Raw genomic sequence first — 17,808 nt, 5'->3', positions numbered from 1 at the left:
AAATTTATGTCCAAGTTGAGACTGTGTTCTGTGAAACCTTTTTTTTTTCCTGGCAGAGCAAGATGTGGAGGATCAAAACTAGTATTCTCACTGTGGAACTGTCTTGTCTGTACGTAGAGATTTCCAAAAATTTCCCAAGTATCTTTTTCTTCTAGGAGTTACGGTTTGCCAGCTGTTCCTGAACCTACTGGATGCTCACCAGAATTACCTGGGGAGATTATTAAAAATACAGATTCTTGGGCCCCAGCCCCGGAGACTGTGAATCAGTAAGTAGATCTGGGGTAGGGCCTGGGAATTTGTATTTTTAAACAAGTCACTTCAGGTGATTCTGATGCCACCAGGCTGGTGTTTGGGATTGGCTGGTTTAATGGAAGTAACTGGTGGTTTGGCATGGCATTTTAATTTTAGTTGAAAAGTGAACTGAACAAGTGATATAATTTTATAACAGAAGGACTTTTTTAATAATTAGCTGCCTCGCACCCCCCCCCCCCTTTGAAGTCGCTCCCCAAGCAGGGAGAAGAAGAGAGCTCGCTGGGAGGAAGAGAAGGACAGATGGAGTGACAGCCAGAGCTCCGGCAAGGAGAAGAATTACACGTTGATCAAGGAGAAGGAGCTGGAGGAGGCGCTGCCTGACAAGGCCGAGGAGGAGGAGGAGGAGCTGCTGAAGCCCGTGTGGATCCGCTGCACCCACTCGGAAAACTACTACTCCAGCGACCCCATGGACCAGGTGGTAGGTGTGACGGGAGCGAGGCTGCAGACTTGGTTTCTAAACCCGGGCACGGTTGGCAGTTTGTGCTGGTAATTCGTGGGGGAGGGGGCTGCCTTGTGTATTGTAGGACCTTGAGCAGCATCTTTGGGCTCTGCACTAGGTGCCAGTAGCACCACCGCCCCGGTTGTGATAACCAAAGCTGTCTGCAGACCTTGTCAGTGTCCCCTGGGGGAACCCCCACCCCAGTGGAGAACCACTGCAGCAGACAAAAGCTGTTTTACAAAGGCAAGGGTGCAGCAGGTCAGTGAAAGTGTCCGTTCTGCATTTTCTATGATGCTGCTAGTCTTATCCTGGTGGCTTTGTAAGCTCTTAATCATGTAGCTACTCTATGCAGTTTATGGTGTGCATGTGTATGTGTTTCCTCCAAGTGGGAAATAAGCAAACATTTGAGTTTGTCTTCTAAGTCTCGTCTTGACCGAAGGTGACCATGGAAAGTTCCTCATGCATACGGGCTGGTTTGTGGGATGGCAGATTTGGTCACTCTTAGGGGGCCATTGAGAGGCTCGGTGCACGAGCTGCTCGAGATGGGGCTGGCAGCCCGCGCCCTCACTGTGGGGACTCCACGACCTCCTCCATGTGCTTCTCTTCTCTTCTCCTTTCCTTCTGTCTGCATTATATTTTCTGTCCTCTCCCCTTATTTCTCTCTCTCTTCTCCGGATGGGTGTTATGCCTCCATCCCACTAATTGAATTCTATTTGCCACAGGGATGACACACAGTAATGTTCACTGATTAAATGAGAAAGTAAAGGAATGACTATCCACAGATTTAGGACCTGTGAGGTTGCAGGTGTTAGAATTAGTGCATGGGGTCAGATAAAAGAGCATTCTCTTGTTTGGAATTTTGTGAAAATAGCTTTTTACTAGGACTGAACCCTTACTTACGGAGACTCTTGTGTCTTTGGAAAAAAGGGTTTGAGAAGTCTCTCATCGTGATGTGATATTTTACTTGATTAATTAGAGCAGGGTTTTCAGTCATAGCTCATGTGATACAGGGAAGGAAAAGTTCACATACTGAGCACTTTTATGGTGCCAGAACTTGAACTCCGTGCTTCTCATATTATCCTATTGAATCCTCAAAACATCCCTGAAAAGAAGGTATTTGTCACTTAAGAATGTTGCTGTAAGTACAGTCATGTACCACATAATGGCATTTCGGTAGCTGATGGACCGTGTATACGCTGGTGGTCCCATAAGGAGCTGAAGACTTTCCATCATCTGGTGACTTTGTAGCCATCTTCATGCCACAGCGCAATGCATTGTTCACATGTGTGTGTGATGCTGGTGTAACCAAACCTGCGCTGCCTGGTGTATAAAGGTGTAGTGTACAGTTATATATAGTGCATAATACTTGATAATGGTAATAACTGTGTTACTAGTTTATATGTTCATAATGCTATTCTTTTTACCATGTTATTATAATGCTATCCTTTTTACCGTTTTAGAATGCACTCTTTATATAAAAAAGTGCTGTAAACAGTATACCATGTTACCCTGGCAGCTGCCCTGTGTCTTGAGTTTACTCTGTGTATTATTGCATCATTTTCTCTTGAGCTTGATTTAATGCTGGGTTCTTTTGTCAAGTAGCATGCTGTGCAGGCCTGCAGCTTAGGAGCAATAGGCTCTCCCACGTGTGCCGGTGTGCAGTGGACTGGACCACCTAGGTTTGTGCAAGTGCTCTTGATGTTTGCACATGACAAAATCATCTAATGCTGCATTTCTCAGAGTGTACCCCCATCATTGTGTTGGGCATGACTGAAACAACACTTGACTAATCATGACCTAAACGAGCCTGGTTGGTTCAGTGGCTCGGTGCCGCTGGGCTGTAGTTTGACATGTGTTGTGTCTGGTTCCACGGACAACCGCAGGGTTCCAGGCACCATGTCCTTGCACACCGGACACAGGATGCAGCGGGCAGTGCTGGGTGGAGCCTTCCTCTAGTAATTTGTCCACAGATTGTGTCTTTCATCCTGTCTTCTGTCTTCCTCAGGGATTCGTTTTCCATCACTGCCATAACAAATTTCCGTGAACTATGGCTTAAAGCAGCACACATTTATGGCCTCACAGTTCTGGAGGTCAAACTTGGGTCTCACCAGCCACCTCAAGGTGTCAGCAGGGCTGTGTTCCTTTCTGGGGAGAACCTGTTTTCTTGCTCATTCATGTAGTGGGCAGAGTTCAGTTTCTTGTGGCTGTAGTTTGAAGTCCTTGTTTCCTTGCTGGCTGGCAGGTAAGGGTGGTTTCCAATATCTAGAGGTCACGTACCCCTTCTTTCCTCTCAAAACCAGCAACGTGGGTCAAGTTCTGGTTGTGCTTTGAATATCTCCTGTCTCTTCAGTTGCACCTCTGACTACTCCCATTGGGAAAGGTACTCTGCTTTTAAAGGCCTGTATTCCATTGGGCCCACCCAGCTAATCCAGGATAGTCTCCCCACCTCAAGTTCTGTAACCTTAATCGCATCTGCAGTCTCTTTTCTGCCATGAAAGGTAGTGTTCAGTTTCGGGGATTAGAATGGGGACATCTTTAGGGGTTGGGGCATTGTGGCTCAGACCCCTACCCTGAAGTGAGGAGTTCTCTGCCTCAAATTAAAGAAAATCATGGTTCTGTTAGCAAGGAAGAAGGGGACAGTGGCTGGGCTGCCATAGGTGTTATTCTGGAAACAACAGAGTTGAAGACACCGAGATTCAGAGAGTTCCGACAGGCAGAACTTTTATGTTTTCCTTACATGTTTATGAATGCGTGAAAGCTCCAGCGGGGAAGGAAGGCTGCTGAACCAGAAGCCTAGCTTTGGCCTCCGTGTCCTGGTTCTGTCATCGGGGCGCTGAGCTGTTGAGAATGGCAGTGTGATCCCGGCATCACCAGCGTCAGTAATGAGGGGGTGCTGAGGAACAACAGTGTCCCCTTTTGGGGATACTGCAGATTTTATGATTTGTTTTAATTTTCTTTTTATGCCTGAAAGGTCTGGTTCTTACATTTTAAAAATTATGTCAGACTATGGTCATTTAAGACTGTTTTCATCCTGGGAAGCGATTCCTCTAGGAATGCATTGCAGAAGCCTATGTTAGCGGTTTGTGGAGGGCATGTGTGTGCCCTGTGTTTATGGTGTATGTGGGTGTGTATCCTTGTGTGTATGGGGTACATTTCTTTGATTATTGGGTTAATGTAGAAGATAGACTGTCGGTGTTTTGCAGTGAGGGGGGTGTATGTGTTCTAGGAGGGTGTCAGGTATAATGACTTCTCAGGGGGTTATGATTTTTTTTTGTCATAAAAAAAGCAAAGATAAGCAATTCTAATGTTTTTTAATGTTGGCAAACTGCACCTCCCTGAGCACTGTCAGCTATAGATGTGTATTTGATTGACAGCATAATTCCCAGCAACGGGCATTTTGAAAATAGCTCCTTGTTGTTGCAAATCTTTGATTACTTGTGAGGTTTCTTTGGGAAGTTTTTTTGGTATAATTTTTAATGCTGAGTCTTTATTTTTCAAAGGGCGATTCCACTGTAGTTGGAACCAGTAGGCTCCGCGACTTATATGACAAGTTCGAGGAAGAGTTGGGGAGCCGGCAAGAAAAGGCCAAAGCTGCTCGACCCCCATGGGAGCCGCCCAAGACGAAGCTGGATGAAGACCTGGGTGCGTCAGAAGTTTCTAGAACACGACCCTGTGCCTTCATTATTGCTTAATCCTAGGTTCTGGGCTATGTCCTTGGGAATCCCAAATTGAAATGCTCTTATTTTTCTTTTTTCCTTAATTATGTCCAGCAAAATACATGCAATGGAACTTCCTGTTTGATGTTAGTTTCTGTCAGTCACATTCGGCAAAATGCATAAGAGATCTCATTTGCGAACAATTGTGTCCTTATAGAGTTATCTCGCCCCTTTGAATCAGAGGGACCATAGCCAGCCTCTGGCCAAAAGCAGGGACGTATTCCCCTTCCTCGTGGTTCTGACAGGCAGGCGTCCATCCCCCATGGCCCTGTCCACTGTCAGGGTGCTGTTAGTTTGATGAGGATATGCAGCAATAGCCCAGGCCTGTTTGAAGGTTTTGCTCGACTTGCAGAGACAGTTTCCATAACTTTCTCACATGGTGGACTATTCTCTCGTGTCTGAGGTTCCGGTAGATGCAGAGGTCTCTGAGGCTGTGTGGATGAGATGTTCTGTGTGCGTTTTCCTTTGTGTCCTCTGGCTCTCCCCTGCCTGCCTGCACCGTGTCAGGTGCTGAGAGGCGAGCCCATGTGGGTGGAGCCTGGCGGAGCCAGTCAGCCTGATTAATCTCTGTGCCGCCCTTCGGTCATCTTTGCAAGTGAGGTGACAGGAGCATCTCCCACGGCACACTCGAGAACACCCTGTGTGAGGGTCGGGGTCTATTACTGTGCTCTACCACATCAGTCTCTTGCAGGGGTAATTCAGGTCTAGGCCTGGTGTTTTGTTTGTTTGTTTGTTTGTTTAAATTGTTCTAAAATACACATAACACAGTCATGTTTAAGTGTACAGTTCAGTAGTGTTAAGTGCATTCAGAGTTGTACAATCTCCAGACTCTCTGCTTCCTGCTAATCTGAAACTCTTCCCATAAGCAGCAGCTCCCAACCCCCCTCCACTAGACTCTGGCACCCACATTTTGCTTTCTTTCTCTGAGTCTGACTACTCGAGATGCCACATATAAGTAGAATCACACATTATTTGTCTTTTTGGACTGGCTCACTTCACTTAGTGTAATTCTGTTTGTTTTTGTCCAGTCACTTCCAATATCTAAATCTTTTGTTGTTACTATTGAGAAAAAAATGTCAACTCTTGAATCTGGCATTCAGAGCCCCCGGTCTGGTGTCATTACCCTCAGTCCCTCATGTCCCGGTATTTACCAGTGGGACCTTCACTCCCGCCAGAGTCCAGCGTGCTCTCGCCCGCATGCCCTTGCCTGCGCTGTGCCCTCTGTGTTCCTTCCCTCCCCCCCCCCACCTCCCCGCCTGGATCCGTGCACCCCCGCCAGGACATCGTTGGTGGCCCTTCCAGGTCAGGGGGACTTGTGCTTTTCTGAATTGCCACACCTTGTAAAATGCGAAAGCCTACACTACTGTGGTTTGTATTTTCTCTGGCATCGCTCACTGAGTCTTTCTCTGTGAAAGTCCTTGTTTGCTTTCCCAGAGAGGTCGTGACTTAGCACTATGGGCTGTGTTATTTTCACGATACTGCTGAGTAGCGTGCTTGGGGCAGAGCGGGGCTCAGATATGTACTTGCTGAAAGAATAAACAGCTCTCCTTACATTAAGAGGTTTGGGTTACTTGGAAGTGTCCACATACAGCCACCTTGTGAATTTCTCCAACCTCTCTCCGTGTTTCTCCCTCACCTCCGTTAGAAAGTTCCAGTGAATCCGAGTGTGAGTCCGATGAGGATAGCACCTGTTCTAGCAGCTCAGACTCTGAAGTTTTTGACGTCATTGCAGAAATCAAACGCAAAAAGGCCCATCCCGACCGACTTCACGATGAACTCTGGTACAACGACCCAGGCCAGGTGCGCACATGCTTTATGTTATTGCTCTGAGGGTTGCAAACTCACACATCACCTTTATGACTCCAGGCTCGGAAGTGCGTGTTGACTGGTATCAAAGCTGAATTTTACTCTGAGGGCTGTGCGTCACTCTTCACATCTCATTTATTTTCAGCTTCAGAGTTTAGCTCCAGAGCATAAGCACCAGGGCAACCGTCCCTTGAATCACCTTTGACGATGTTGGTAAATCCTGTGTCAGGGAACCGGATAATGGCACTGCCTCGTTAAACTTGCCATAAAGGGAAGGAGACAAATGGTAGGATGAGGGAGAGAGGCGCAGGTCTTTTGAAAAGCAGTTGTCTGAGAGGTATTTTGCAGCAATTGAATAAACAGTGTTTCAGTCCTATGAGACTTCCTATTTCTTAGTTGGTAATAGTCACAATTCCATATAAGTTCTTTTCCTTGTTTGAGCTAATGATGGCATAACTGGGTGTGTTTTTATTTCTACTGTGAAGTATTACATAATACAAAATAATATCTTTAAAAGACACTGGTGTTTTATAGATGTACAACATGAACAAAAATAGTATCTGATGCATATGAAGTTATTAAGCATAATTGAACATATACCTATAAATTTAAAATTATATTTTGCAAATAAATTCATACCATTCGATATTAATTTGAATGCTTTTCTGGCTCTTGTTAAGTGACAGCTATCTAAATTTTTTTTCTCCATAGAATTAATACAGTTAGAGGCCTGACAGAAATGTACTTTGTGGGCAGAAGTACATTTGGGTTTAAGCAGAAATGTTTGCAATTGTCAATGAATTATTCTGATATAGTAATCATATATGATCTCACAAACAGCTCTAGGGAGTTTTAATTCCATACCATACAGTTTACACACGTAAAGTGTACATACAATTCAGTGTTGTTTAGGGTATTCACAGGATTGTACAACCATCATAATCTTGTTTTCGATCGTTTTCGTGTCCCTTAAAGAAATCCTGTGTCTGTCAGTAGTCATTCCCCTCCCCCCAGGGTGGTTTTTTTTAATGGATTGTTCTCCTGTCCAGAAGTCTACCCCTTGGTTTCTGTGGGTCCTAGTCCTCCCAGGGTATCCCGTGTAGTCTCACCATCTGTTCACTGTATCTGGTTCTGTGTCCTCTGTGCAGTTGAGCCTTAGAAAGGGCTGCTCTGCATCAGAGCCCAGGCCCTGGTAAAGGCCAGAGTGTGGGATGTCTGTCTCTCCCCTGAGAATTGGTGAGCACATGATTTTCCCACGTTCCTATCACCAGTTGTGGCCATCATTAGGAGTGTGCTTTGACTTTCGAGGAGCTCCCATCACAGCCCTGTTTGCCAGCTGTTACTTTGGATAATATTTTAACCTGATTTTTTTTTAAGGTAGCAATGTTATTTCTCTGCTATACCACCTGGAGCTTTTGATTTCCCAAAAGAATAGAGAAAGTTCTAGTTTTCACTGTAATATTTCTTTTCAAAGTTTTATTGAGGTATTTTCATTGGACACAATGAGTTACAAGTCCCTAGAACTTTAAAGAAATGTTTGTGTAAACATATATGTTATATGTTATATATATGTGTGTATATATAGATTTCTCATTAACACAGAGAGAGAAATGAAATTCTACACTCATCCCCAACTGATGCTTTGGTCTTTTTAATTCCATATTGACATTTATGTTGCAGACAGTCCTTAAACAACCCTTTAAGATGTTGACCTCAGTTCTGCTTGTTTGGTCATCTTACTCACAGTAATGGTCCATTCCACTTAGATGGCCTCTCCTGTCCCTGGAGCATAACACTGGGCTTCCTCCTCTTCTTTTTCCCCTCACGCTGGCACCTCTTATAGAATAACCATCTTATTTTCCTGTCCTGTTCAGCCATTCACAGATTTCATCTCTTTGAAGCCAGTGGTATCTCCATCTGGACTGACTTTTTTTCTGTTTCCTTAAAATTACTAAGCATATCGTATATTACTACTCCTATCTAGAATAAGTAAATATTCCTCGAGTATATGGACCCTGAGCTATTTAGCACCCCCCCCACCCCCCCAATGCTTAGCAGTCATCCTTCTGCCCAAGAGGCATTGAGGAATCACTCCCTTACTGAATCGTGTGGTGGAGCTCAGGGCAGTCAAATGAATTCAGGTGAGAAACCAGACATAGATTGTACCTGATCAGTGCTGAAAGGTCTTCCTGGGTCTGGTAGACATTTTTTTCTCTCTGCTTCAGATACTTTTAGGTTTGTCTTTTATAAACATTTAATCTGCTGGTTACCCTCAAAGCATTCTGTGTGTTCCTTCAGTATATAAAATATGCTTTTCTTTTGTGAAAGAGTCTTTTTTCCTGAAATAAGAAATAGGAGAAACCTACTGAAAAGTGGTGGGAAAAGGTGGGGGCCCACAGCCCGCCGACACTGCTATTTCCTGCTTGGCTGCACAAAGAACTTGGGAACCCAGCATACAGTGTCCTTTTATCAGGCAGTGGGGACAGTTCGCAGCTTTATTGGTTTTGGAACATCCGTTTAACCTTCTAACCGTGAAGTCTCTTCAGAGCTTCAGTCCTCATGACATTAAAACCCACACGGTTTCCGAAGCATCATTGTGCAGAGTGTGGAGTTTCCACCACTAAAAACGAATCCCCTTTTGTTTCTGACAGATGAATGATGGCCCACTTTGCAAGTGCAGCGCAAAAGCCAGGCGCACAGGAATTAGACACAGCATTTATCCCGGAGAAGAGGTAACTGGTTTGGGCTCTTATATTTGTACGCACTGACAAGCCAGAAGTAGACAGATGCTGTTGCTATTCTTTTCTCAGAATACCATTGAAAACATTTTTTTCATATTCCCTAATAGTCTCCACTAATGATAATTGGAGAAGAAAGTACTTGGGTTCAGGTTTCGAGTGGGGAATGTGATCAGCAAACCGTAAAAAGTTTTGGAAGTTTCATTATTTAGAATAGTCAAGGTGTCTTTGAGTTGACTTTTATTATTTTAAAACTGTATGTATTGCAGTATTTTTTTTCATATTTTTATTACAATTGGTTATGAATTAACCTGGAGAAATGATCTCCCTCAGGTGCTATAATAAGGCATGCGTCCTCTTTTGGAGGACCTGGGGTGTGCTGTTGTCTTGATCAGTTTCCTTTCCTCGTCTCGTTGGTTTTACCCCAGTTCCTGGTTCGTCAGGGACAGTCCTAACATGTTTGACTGATTGAGCTGAATACTTGTACATAATAGAGTTACATTTAATGACTCCCTTTCAGCTGTTTTCCTTCATCATCTTTTATTTTTGTAAGTTATTCTTATTGATCCTAGGATTGCCACTTTATTATTGAGCATTTTATGTTTAAACATAGTATATGTAAGTCCTTAATTTCTATTTAAAATTTGTTTGAGGTCATGGCAATAATTCGAATAAAGAGGGTGAGTCATTACAGATACTTGAACTGCTTGCCTCACTTTCACCGCATTTGTCTTTGACAGTTGGCAAGGGTAGCAAGGAGCAGTGAACAAGATCTGCACCCTGTCAGTCAGTGCGCATGCGTGCCTCGGGTTGGCTCTCTGGAGGCAGATGCTGTAGTGGAGCTTGGGGGCAAGGTGGAATCAGGCAGGAGAGTGGGGGCGGGATGGAGCAGAGGGAGCAGTGCGCCTCTGACGGGCTGAGAAAGCCTGGCTTGTCGGAAAGAATTGCCTTGCATTGAGCTGGACTGACCTTCATCTCCCCCACCCCCACCCCCCGCCCACTCCCTCTGTCCCCAGAGCAGGCTGCCCCAGGAAGGGCATGCTTTGGGGAAGGGGGCTCTGCAGCGGAGGCTGACTCTGAAGGAGCCAATGGCGGCAGGCTCCCTGCTGCTGTCCCCCCAAGTGGATAGCAGGCTCTTTGAAGGGAGATCTGGGTGGACGGGGGTGCTGGCTGAGTATCTGTGGGCAGGCAAACCCACACAGTGCTTGTTTATTCCTATGAGAGCAAACTTTGGCCTTTTAAGGTGGCTGGGGCCTATGTAGTCAGCTTCCTACCAAGTGTCAGGTGGGTTTCCTCAAGGAATGGTGCCGTTTCGGGGCCTAGCACTGGTCGTTGTCAGCGGCTGGTGGGACGTTCTGCAGTGGCAGTTAGCTTAACCAGCTTTTCCTTGGTAAGTGTGTCCGTGCCGTTGAGTGATGTGAAGCCTCCCTCTGCACTACTGTGGCCACTTCATTCACGTGCCCTTCCTGCCAACCGTGGTGGCTGGGGCCAATGACTGAGGATGCTGACACCATCTGGCCGAGTCGATCTGCCGACTCTGGGGTTTGGAACCTGTTCCATAGCGGGTGCCTTCCGATGCGCAGCCACAGGTGCTCTGGAGATCGCTCTGCTCACTCCCAGTGGTCCACCCTCAGGTCTCTCCCCAAGACCTTCTTATCCCTGATCTTCCCCTCTTTCTCCTCCTAGGCCTCTGACCAGGTGGCATGGCCATGTGCTTCTGCCATGAGTCCATCTGTAGTCTGACCTCAGGCTACTTCTCTTTCCACACAAAGTGGATGACCAGGTGTAGCACCTGAAACTGCCCACTGGGGAGATTTTCCCTGATCACTGTCTTTTGGATCCATTCCTGAATGAGGCTGCAGCACAGGCCGTTCTTAGCTTGCACCCCTTCCCGACTTATGCGTTTGCAACCCAAGCTTGGGCTTGCCCCTCTGCTTCCACCCTTCCATCCTCGGTCATCAGCCGAGGGAGGAGAGGCGTGCTGGTGCACAGCAGTGGGCCGCCTGCTTCTGCAGCTTGACGGCCCGCTGCTCCTCATGTGCTTGATTCCGGATGTGGCACCCTCGTCCCATGATGGATCGTTTCTGGTCTTACCCAAACTCACGCCTTGCGATGGGCAGTTCCAGCCACATGTCTGTTTGCTGTCCCTTGGCTTCACCTTCTGAATCTACCAGGGCACATCAGGAGTTGCTTTTCAAAGGCGTGTAGTTCTTTACACAAGATGGCATGGCTTTGCTCCAGGGCCCCGAGACCAGCTGTATGATTCCCCCAGTGTGGCCACAGACTGCTCTGAGCACGATGGGCTTGTGTGGCTCTGCAGCGTAGAACTGGAGGCCTCTCGGCTGAGCCACACACAGCCGGCAGCCTGGCGCACCACTCCTTAAATGGGCCAGAGTGGTATTCCTCGGTGGGGAGTACGCTGCCCACTGAACCTGAAGAGGCCCATTGGGTGGAAGCTGAATTAATTTGTCTTTCACTCTGGGTGGGTTTCTTGGCACTCCCCATACAGCTGACCACTGAGACAGGGTGGCTGTGGTAGGCTCCTGATTCTCTGTACAGTTTATCTCACCCAGAGGAGCATGTGTGTTTCATGTAGGCTTTTAGCTTGATCAGCACAGTGACGTCAGAGATGTAATATTCTGTAGTCTGTCCAGAAGGTCAAGAGCTTTTGAATGTGTTCTAACAGTGAGTGGGAGAGTTAACATAGTCCAGTGGCAAAACTGTAAATGTCTGTACCCTGTGCGTGTGAACCATTTCTGGTCCTTACTTTGGGATGGAAAAGAATACATTCAGCAAATCAGTTGCCAGATATTTTGTACCTGGGGTTGTTTTAATCTGCTCTAACTAAGCTACAACACGTGTTACGGCAGGTGTACCCAGAGCTGCTACTTGGTTGAGTTTATGGTAGTATGTAGTCATCTTCCAGGGTCTGTTTAGTTTCTTCAGGAGCCCGATTGGTGAATGATCAGAGCTATAAGAGGGATCGTTACCCCTGTGTGGTTCAGATCCTTATGGGTGGCACTAACCACTAACCACTAACCTCCTAGAGCAGTGGTTCTCAAACATTTTGAAGTCGGGCGCATTTAAAATCTTACAAATAATTGTAGGTGCACTATATACAAATTTCTGAGAAATATGTTATAATAATTAAGTCAAATATTAAAGAAAAAAATATAAAGTCCAAGAGTGCCTTTATGGTAATTAAACAAAATAAATATGACAAAATTAAATTTATTTTGACATTAAAAAACATTTTTATGTTAAAACATTTTTTGAGTTATGCTTTTTAGAATTTCTAAAAAAGGGGTTAAAAATAATAAAAAAACAACAAAAATGTTATCTTTTTATACATATAGATACATTCTTAGTAAGATTTAGTAAATTTGGTAGGTCCTGGTGTGAATATGTTAAGTTTTTTCATTCTTGTGTTTATGAGAAACATGAGCCTGATAGGTCCTAGCAATTTCTTCAATGTTTGGGCATATATTTGAAAGGCAAACTCTCATTTCCTCATCAGTACATTGAAGAATTCTTCTCTCTTTACTCTCAATTGTGTTGAGTGCAGAAACCCCCCACCATACATATCATCTTAACTGTTCACCAAAGAAAGGATAGAAGAAACTTGCCTCCAGTCTTTCTGGGAAACATGGAGGGTAGTGTAAACAATCCAGCACCACAGCACCATTAGTAGGTTGCAAAGACTATTTTGCAACCTAATCAGGCAAGTGAGGTGGGGGGTTGGGCAGACTGTCAGCTTACAGCCCATTCCCCATACCTATGTCCCTGAAATATCTAAACTCTAAAAATCCTGTTGGTTTTTTGGTCCTCAATAGGCACATATTTCTTTGGAATACCATAGGGCGCACCTGGAAATCTTTTAGGACGCACTAGTGCGCCCTGGTGTACACTTTGAAAACCACTGCTCTAGAGCGATACTGTTGGGGGTGGTGCCCAGGTTGAGGCTGGTGGTAATTTCAGTGCTTCTGCTGACCTTTCCCATTATGATGGCTCTTACTCCACAGATCAGTGACCTAGTGTTGGGGGGCGCCACCAGTCAATTTAATCAATTCCAATGATACATTTGGGGGCCAGGGAAATGACCACGGGGCACATTTGTAGACTAAGTGGACTTACTGTAAGCTGAATCTTTTTATTTTATTTTATATTTTGAGAGAGAAAGAGACGGAAAGGGAGAGATGAGAAGCATCAACTCATAGTTGTGGCACCTTAGTGGCACCTTAGTTGTTATTGATTGCTTTTCCTATGTGCCTTGACTGGGGGGCTAAGCAGTCGAAGTGACCCCTTGCTCAAGCCAATGACCATGGGCTTCGAGCCAGTGACCTTTGGGCTGAAACCAGTGACCATGGGGTCATGTCTGTGATCCCACGCTCAAGCCGGTGACCCCATGCTCAAGTTGGTGAGTTCATGTTCAAGCCGGTAACCTTGGGGTTTTGAACCTGGGTCCTCAGGGTCCCTTGTTGATGCTCTATTCACACTGCACTATCACCTGGTCAGGCATAAGCTGGATCTTGATGAAGATTTTGTTCACTACCTTGGCTTCATGTCCCCACCCTGCTGGGGGCACCAGGACAGTGCAGCCAGTCTCTGAGAATTAGTGTTGATTCAAATGCTGTGTCCAACACTCCTTGAACTGTCTGGATTTCCTCTTTCCCCACTGTATTATTACCCCAGTGAATGACGATAGGCCCCTTTGGGGAGGGTTAGGGTTGTCGTGAACATTTTTGCTTGTAATGGTGCTGCAGGGCCTTTTGGGAACTGACCACCTCTTCAGTCAATGGTGGATATCAGTCTAAAAACTTGATCTCCTCTGGAACTGGTGAAGGGATCCTGACTTTATTGGAGCAGCCTACCTTCAGCCACTTAGTCATCACTCTTGATTTCTTCTCTTGGTACAAACTAAGTAAGTAATACGTGGGTCAGCTCTCCATTTATTTTGTACCCAGGGTCACCATGTTCTGTTGACTATTTCCAGACTCTGTGTGTCCAACTCCCTTGACTGCCACTTCCATCCTGCTTGTCATGATAGTTGTGTGCCCTGGCTTCTGACAGCCCCGTCCTCTCTGGCCTCTTGTTTCAGAGCTTGTGATACTGGTTGCTGTCAGCAAGCTGTGCTCTGTGACAGCCTCTCTCACAGTCAGCCCTGCCATGCCCTGCCCCGCAGAGAAGGCCGTCCCGATCTGCCCAGTGACGCGGTGCCCCAGCCCCAGCACGTTCCTTTCTGTCTTGGTAGCCGTTGGGTCCTCTGGGCCTTCCCTTGTAATATGATTATCTTCAGTCATAGAGACTATATATGTCCCAGTCTGTCCAATTTCTTGAGTCTTTGAATTCCTTCCTCTGCCCGTCACAACAGTTTCAGTATTTAAACTTGACTCGCCTGGGTCATCACTTTTCCATGCTTTTTAAAAGACGTCCTAGTAGGGAGTTGCTAGCATGTCCTGGCATCCTTGAATCCTGAATGCTTTCAAGTCAATTAAGTCTTCCTTATCCAATTTCATGTTCTGGCCCTTTGATCAATCACTCTCAGCATCCAGTCCTGTGCGGACCTGCTGGCACATGCTGGCCAGTTCTTAAAGCTCCTTTGGGGCATAATCTCTCCCAGCAGCTTCCCAGCTGGGTTATGGTGTGAAATGACCCTAATCATAGGTCTGTTGGTCAGGAGGGGAGACTGATTGGGTACTGACTGGGGTGGAGGTGAGGGGTGGGAATGTTGTAGGTCCCTGATCTTAGCATAACAGACCTATCTTGGTTGGTTGTTGTTACTTGTCTTGAAGGCCCACCCACTCTGACCCAGCTGAGCTCTGGGCTTGGTCCTGGTTTGCTCTGACCTCACTGCAGGCAACCAGAGCTTCTTTCTGCCGCCAGCAGACCCTCTGGCTTTTACATTTGGCTCTCAGCTGCCGTTACTCCTCCTCTGCTGTTCATTTCTATAGAGGAGTGGTTCTCCAACTGCGGTCTCCTGCCTGGTATCTGTGTCACTGGGAGCCGGTTATAAATGCGGATTCTCAGCCTGCTTCAGCTGCTGACTCAAACTCTGGAGGTGGGGAGCAAGCAGTCTGAGTTTCAGCAAGCCCTGCCGGTGATTGAAAGGCCCACTGAAGTTTGAGGAACATGGTAAAGTGTCAGTGGTGCTTAGCACTAGATATTCATCCCCTTATCCTCATAGCTACCATTTCTTAAGCACCTGCTTCCACTGGCACAGCTTCCCAGTTCCCCTCCTTTGAAAGTTTCAGTTGGTGCGCCATCTGCTGCCAGGGGCCATGCGCTCCGCCTTCCACCACGATGGGCCCTTGTTGCCACCCTTGCTGCTGGTTGGGTGGTAGTGGTTTATCTCCAAACCCCATCTATATGGCTTCACTTTGTTGGTACCAATTGTCCCGCGTTGGATTTTCCAGAAGCAGATGCTCAGTTGCTGTTTGGGGTGTGTGGTGTTTCTTTGGGGTCTTCACCTGTGAAAAGAGGAGGGTGTAAGCAGGATTGGACAGAGGGATTAACCAAACTATGAGTCAGCCCCAACAAAGCCCCATGAACCAAGGAGTGTTTGCCCATTTGAATTGGGCTCGATGGCTGGGCCTTCAAATGTCTGCCTCGCCAGGAGACTGCTGTCCGCTCCTCCGTCGGCAGCAGGTCCTTCCTGGAAAGGTCTGGGCACCTTCTGTGTCTGTCGCAGCTGCCATGGTTCCACTGGTGCTCTCTGGGCCCCTTTCAGGTTCCCTTTTCCTGACTTAAGCTCCTTCTTCTCTCCCGCCACCTCTCATCCTCTTTTCATTTCTGGTCCCTTCTGTTTGTGCTCAGCATCTTTAATCTTTCCACTGCCCCCATTCCCCAATCAAAACCTATTGCTAATCTTTCTGAGATGACTTTTCCTGTCTTTTTTTTTTTTCCAGTTTATTGGGAGTTTAGCCAAAGCTCAATTATTGTATTATTTTACGAAGACAGAAAGATAGTCATGACAAAGTAGATCTAGAAAGATCTTGGCGTTGTCTGAACCTGTCCTATTGCACACGAAGAAGTGAGCTGGATACTGGGGACCAGCCCCTTAGTGGTGAAGCGAGTGCTGTTCTTTCCCACCAGCCTGGGAAGGAACACTCGGAAACCTTGTGTCAGATGCGAAGCTAGAAAATACAGTCTATGTTTAAATAAAAACACTTGGCTCATTTACTGTTACTTGCTTGTTTCCTCCCTCAGGCCATCAAGCCCTGTCGTCCTATGACCAACAATGCTGGCCGGCTTTTCCACTATCGGATTACAGTCTCCCCTCCCACAAACTTTTTAGTAAGTTCCTAACAGAATCGGATTTTATTTATTTTAGAATGTAAATAAGTTGCATGTGTCTAAATAGGTTAAAGTATGAATAGACTAAATACCGGTTCAGTTTTTAAATGTTATTTTTCTTAAAATAACCTATTTTTATGTTGAGCATGTTGGCCTTTATCATGATTTTTATTTATTACTTTTTTACTATGCTGCTTGCCATACCTTTATTTATTTATTTTGTTGGTACCACATAATAGCCAAAGAATACCAGAACTGCAGAGGTGGGAGAATGCGTAGAACACTTTTTTACATTTCTTAAAATCAGTGGATATCTTACATGTTATCTGGTGACCCAAACAAGAAAACCTATTGTAGTTATGACAATGATAATACTTAATATTTCTTGACTATGGTATTGTGCACCATTCTAAGTATTTGACATGTATTAACTTATTTCTCATAATAAACTTACGAAGCAGATATTATTATCCCCACTGTGCAAGTGGGGCAGCAGTCCATATTTTACAGACGAGGTTAAGTAGCTTGCTCAAGATTATTCAGGTAGTAAATGGCAGAGAGAGGATTTGAACCCAGGCAGTCTGACTCCATTGTGCGTGGCTGTGAGCTATTTAACTATGCTATTTTGCCCTTCACAGTACAAAATTTATTGGCTCTGATTACTAGTATCATCAAGCGATTTTAATTTCAAAATTAGATATTAATAATTATATATTTTAACAACTTTGTCAGTATAATTCATATACCTTGGAATTTACCCATTTAAAGTGTATTTTATATTTAGTTTTCTTACAGAATCATGAAACTATCATCACAATCTAATTTTAGAACATTTTCATCATCTCTAAAGAAACTTAGTAGCAGTCAGCTGTTTCCTACCCCAGCCTTCAGCAAGAGCTACGATGCTTTCTATCACTTGCCTATTCTAGGTATTGCATATGAATGGAATCACAGAATATGTGATTTCACTTAGCATAATGTTTTCAAGATTCACTGATCTTGTAACATGTGACTATATTTCTTTTTATGGCCAAATAATATGCTGTTATATGGATATACTATATTTTATTTATCCATTCACCAGTTGATGAACGTTTTGGTGGTCTGCACTTTTTGGCTATTATGAACAATGTTGCTGTGAATGTTTGTGGACAGGTTTTGTGTGGATATATGTTTTTATTTCTCTTGGGTATAAACTGAGGACTGGAGTTGCTGGACTGTTTGGTAACTTTATGTTTAATATTTTGAGGAACTACCAAACTTTTCTGGAGCGGTTGTGCCATGTTATTTTGTTAGAAGTTTTTTTTTTATTATATTTAGTTTACACCAACTTTGTTGAATTGTTTAAATAGAAGTAACAGTAATATTAACAAGACAAATAATGTACGTGTGGATATTCTTTAGTCCTCTCCTCGCCAAGTTCTTCATGTATGTGTGTGTGTGTATGTGTAAAATGCTTAAAAGAATAATGTGCAGTACTTACGTACAAAATATACCTTTTGGC

The 17,808-nt window shown here is 45.1% G+C and overlaps 1 protein-coding gene across 7 annotated transcripts in view; it reads left to right on the top strand.

Moving 5' to 3' along the window:
• The window catches only part of DROSHA (drosha ribonuclease III), a 139,191-nt gene that overhangs the window by 17,087 nt on the left and 104,296 nt on the right, over positions 1-17,808 (top strand). For all 7 annotated transcript variants that reach the window (XM_066244146.1, XM_066244150.1, XM_066244136.1 and 4 more), the window contains 6 exons: positions 156-266; positions 499-730; positions 4,252-4,393; positions 6,113-6,267; positions 8,925-9,005; positions 16,218-16,304. In XM_066244146.1, the coding sequence (XP_066100243.1) occupies positions 156-266; positions 499-730; positions 4,252-4,393; positions 6,113-6,267; positions 8,925-9,005; positions 16,218-16,304 (808 nt within the window). The remainder of the gene's footprint in view (positions 1-155; positions 267-498; positions 731-4,251; positions 4,394-6,112; positions 6,268-8,924; positions 9,006-16,217; positions 16,305-17,808) is intronic.

Source organism: Saccopteryx bilineata, chromosome 1, assembly GCF_036850765.1.
Source record: "Saccopteryx bilineata isolate mSacBil1 chromosome 1, mSacBil1_pri_phased_curated, whole genome shotgun sequence".
In the NCBI taxonomy this organism is placed as follows: Eukaryota; Metazoa; Chordata; class Mammalia; order Chiroptera; family Emballonuridae; genus Saccopteryx; species Saccopteryx bilineata.
Note: the sequence above shows the minus strand (reverse complement) of the source record. Positions and strands in the feature narration are given on the sequence as shown.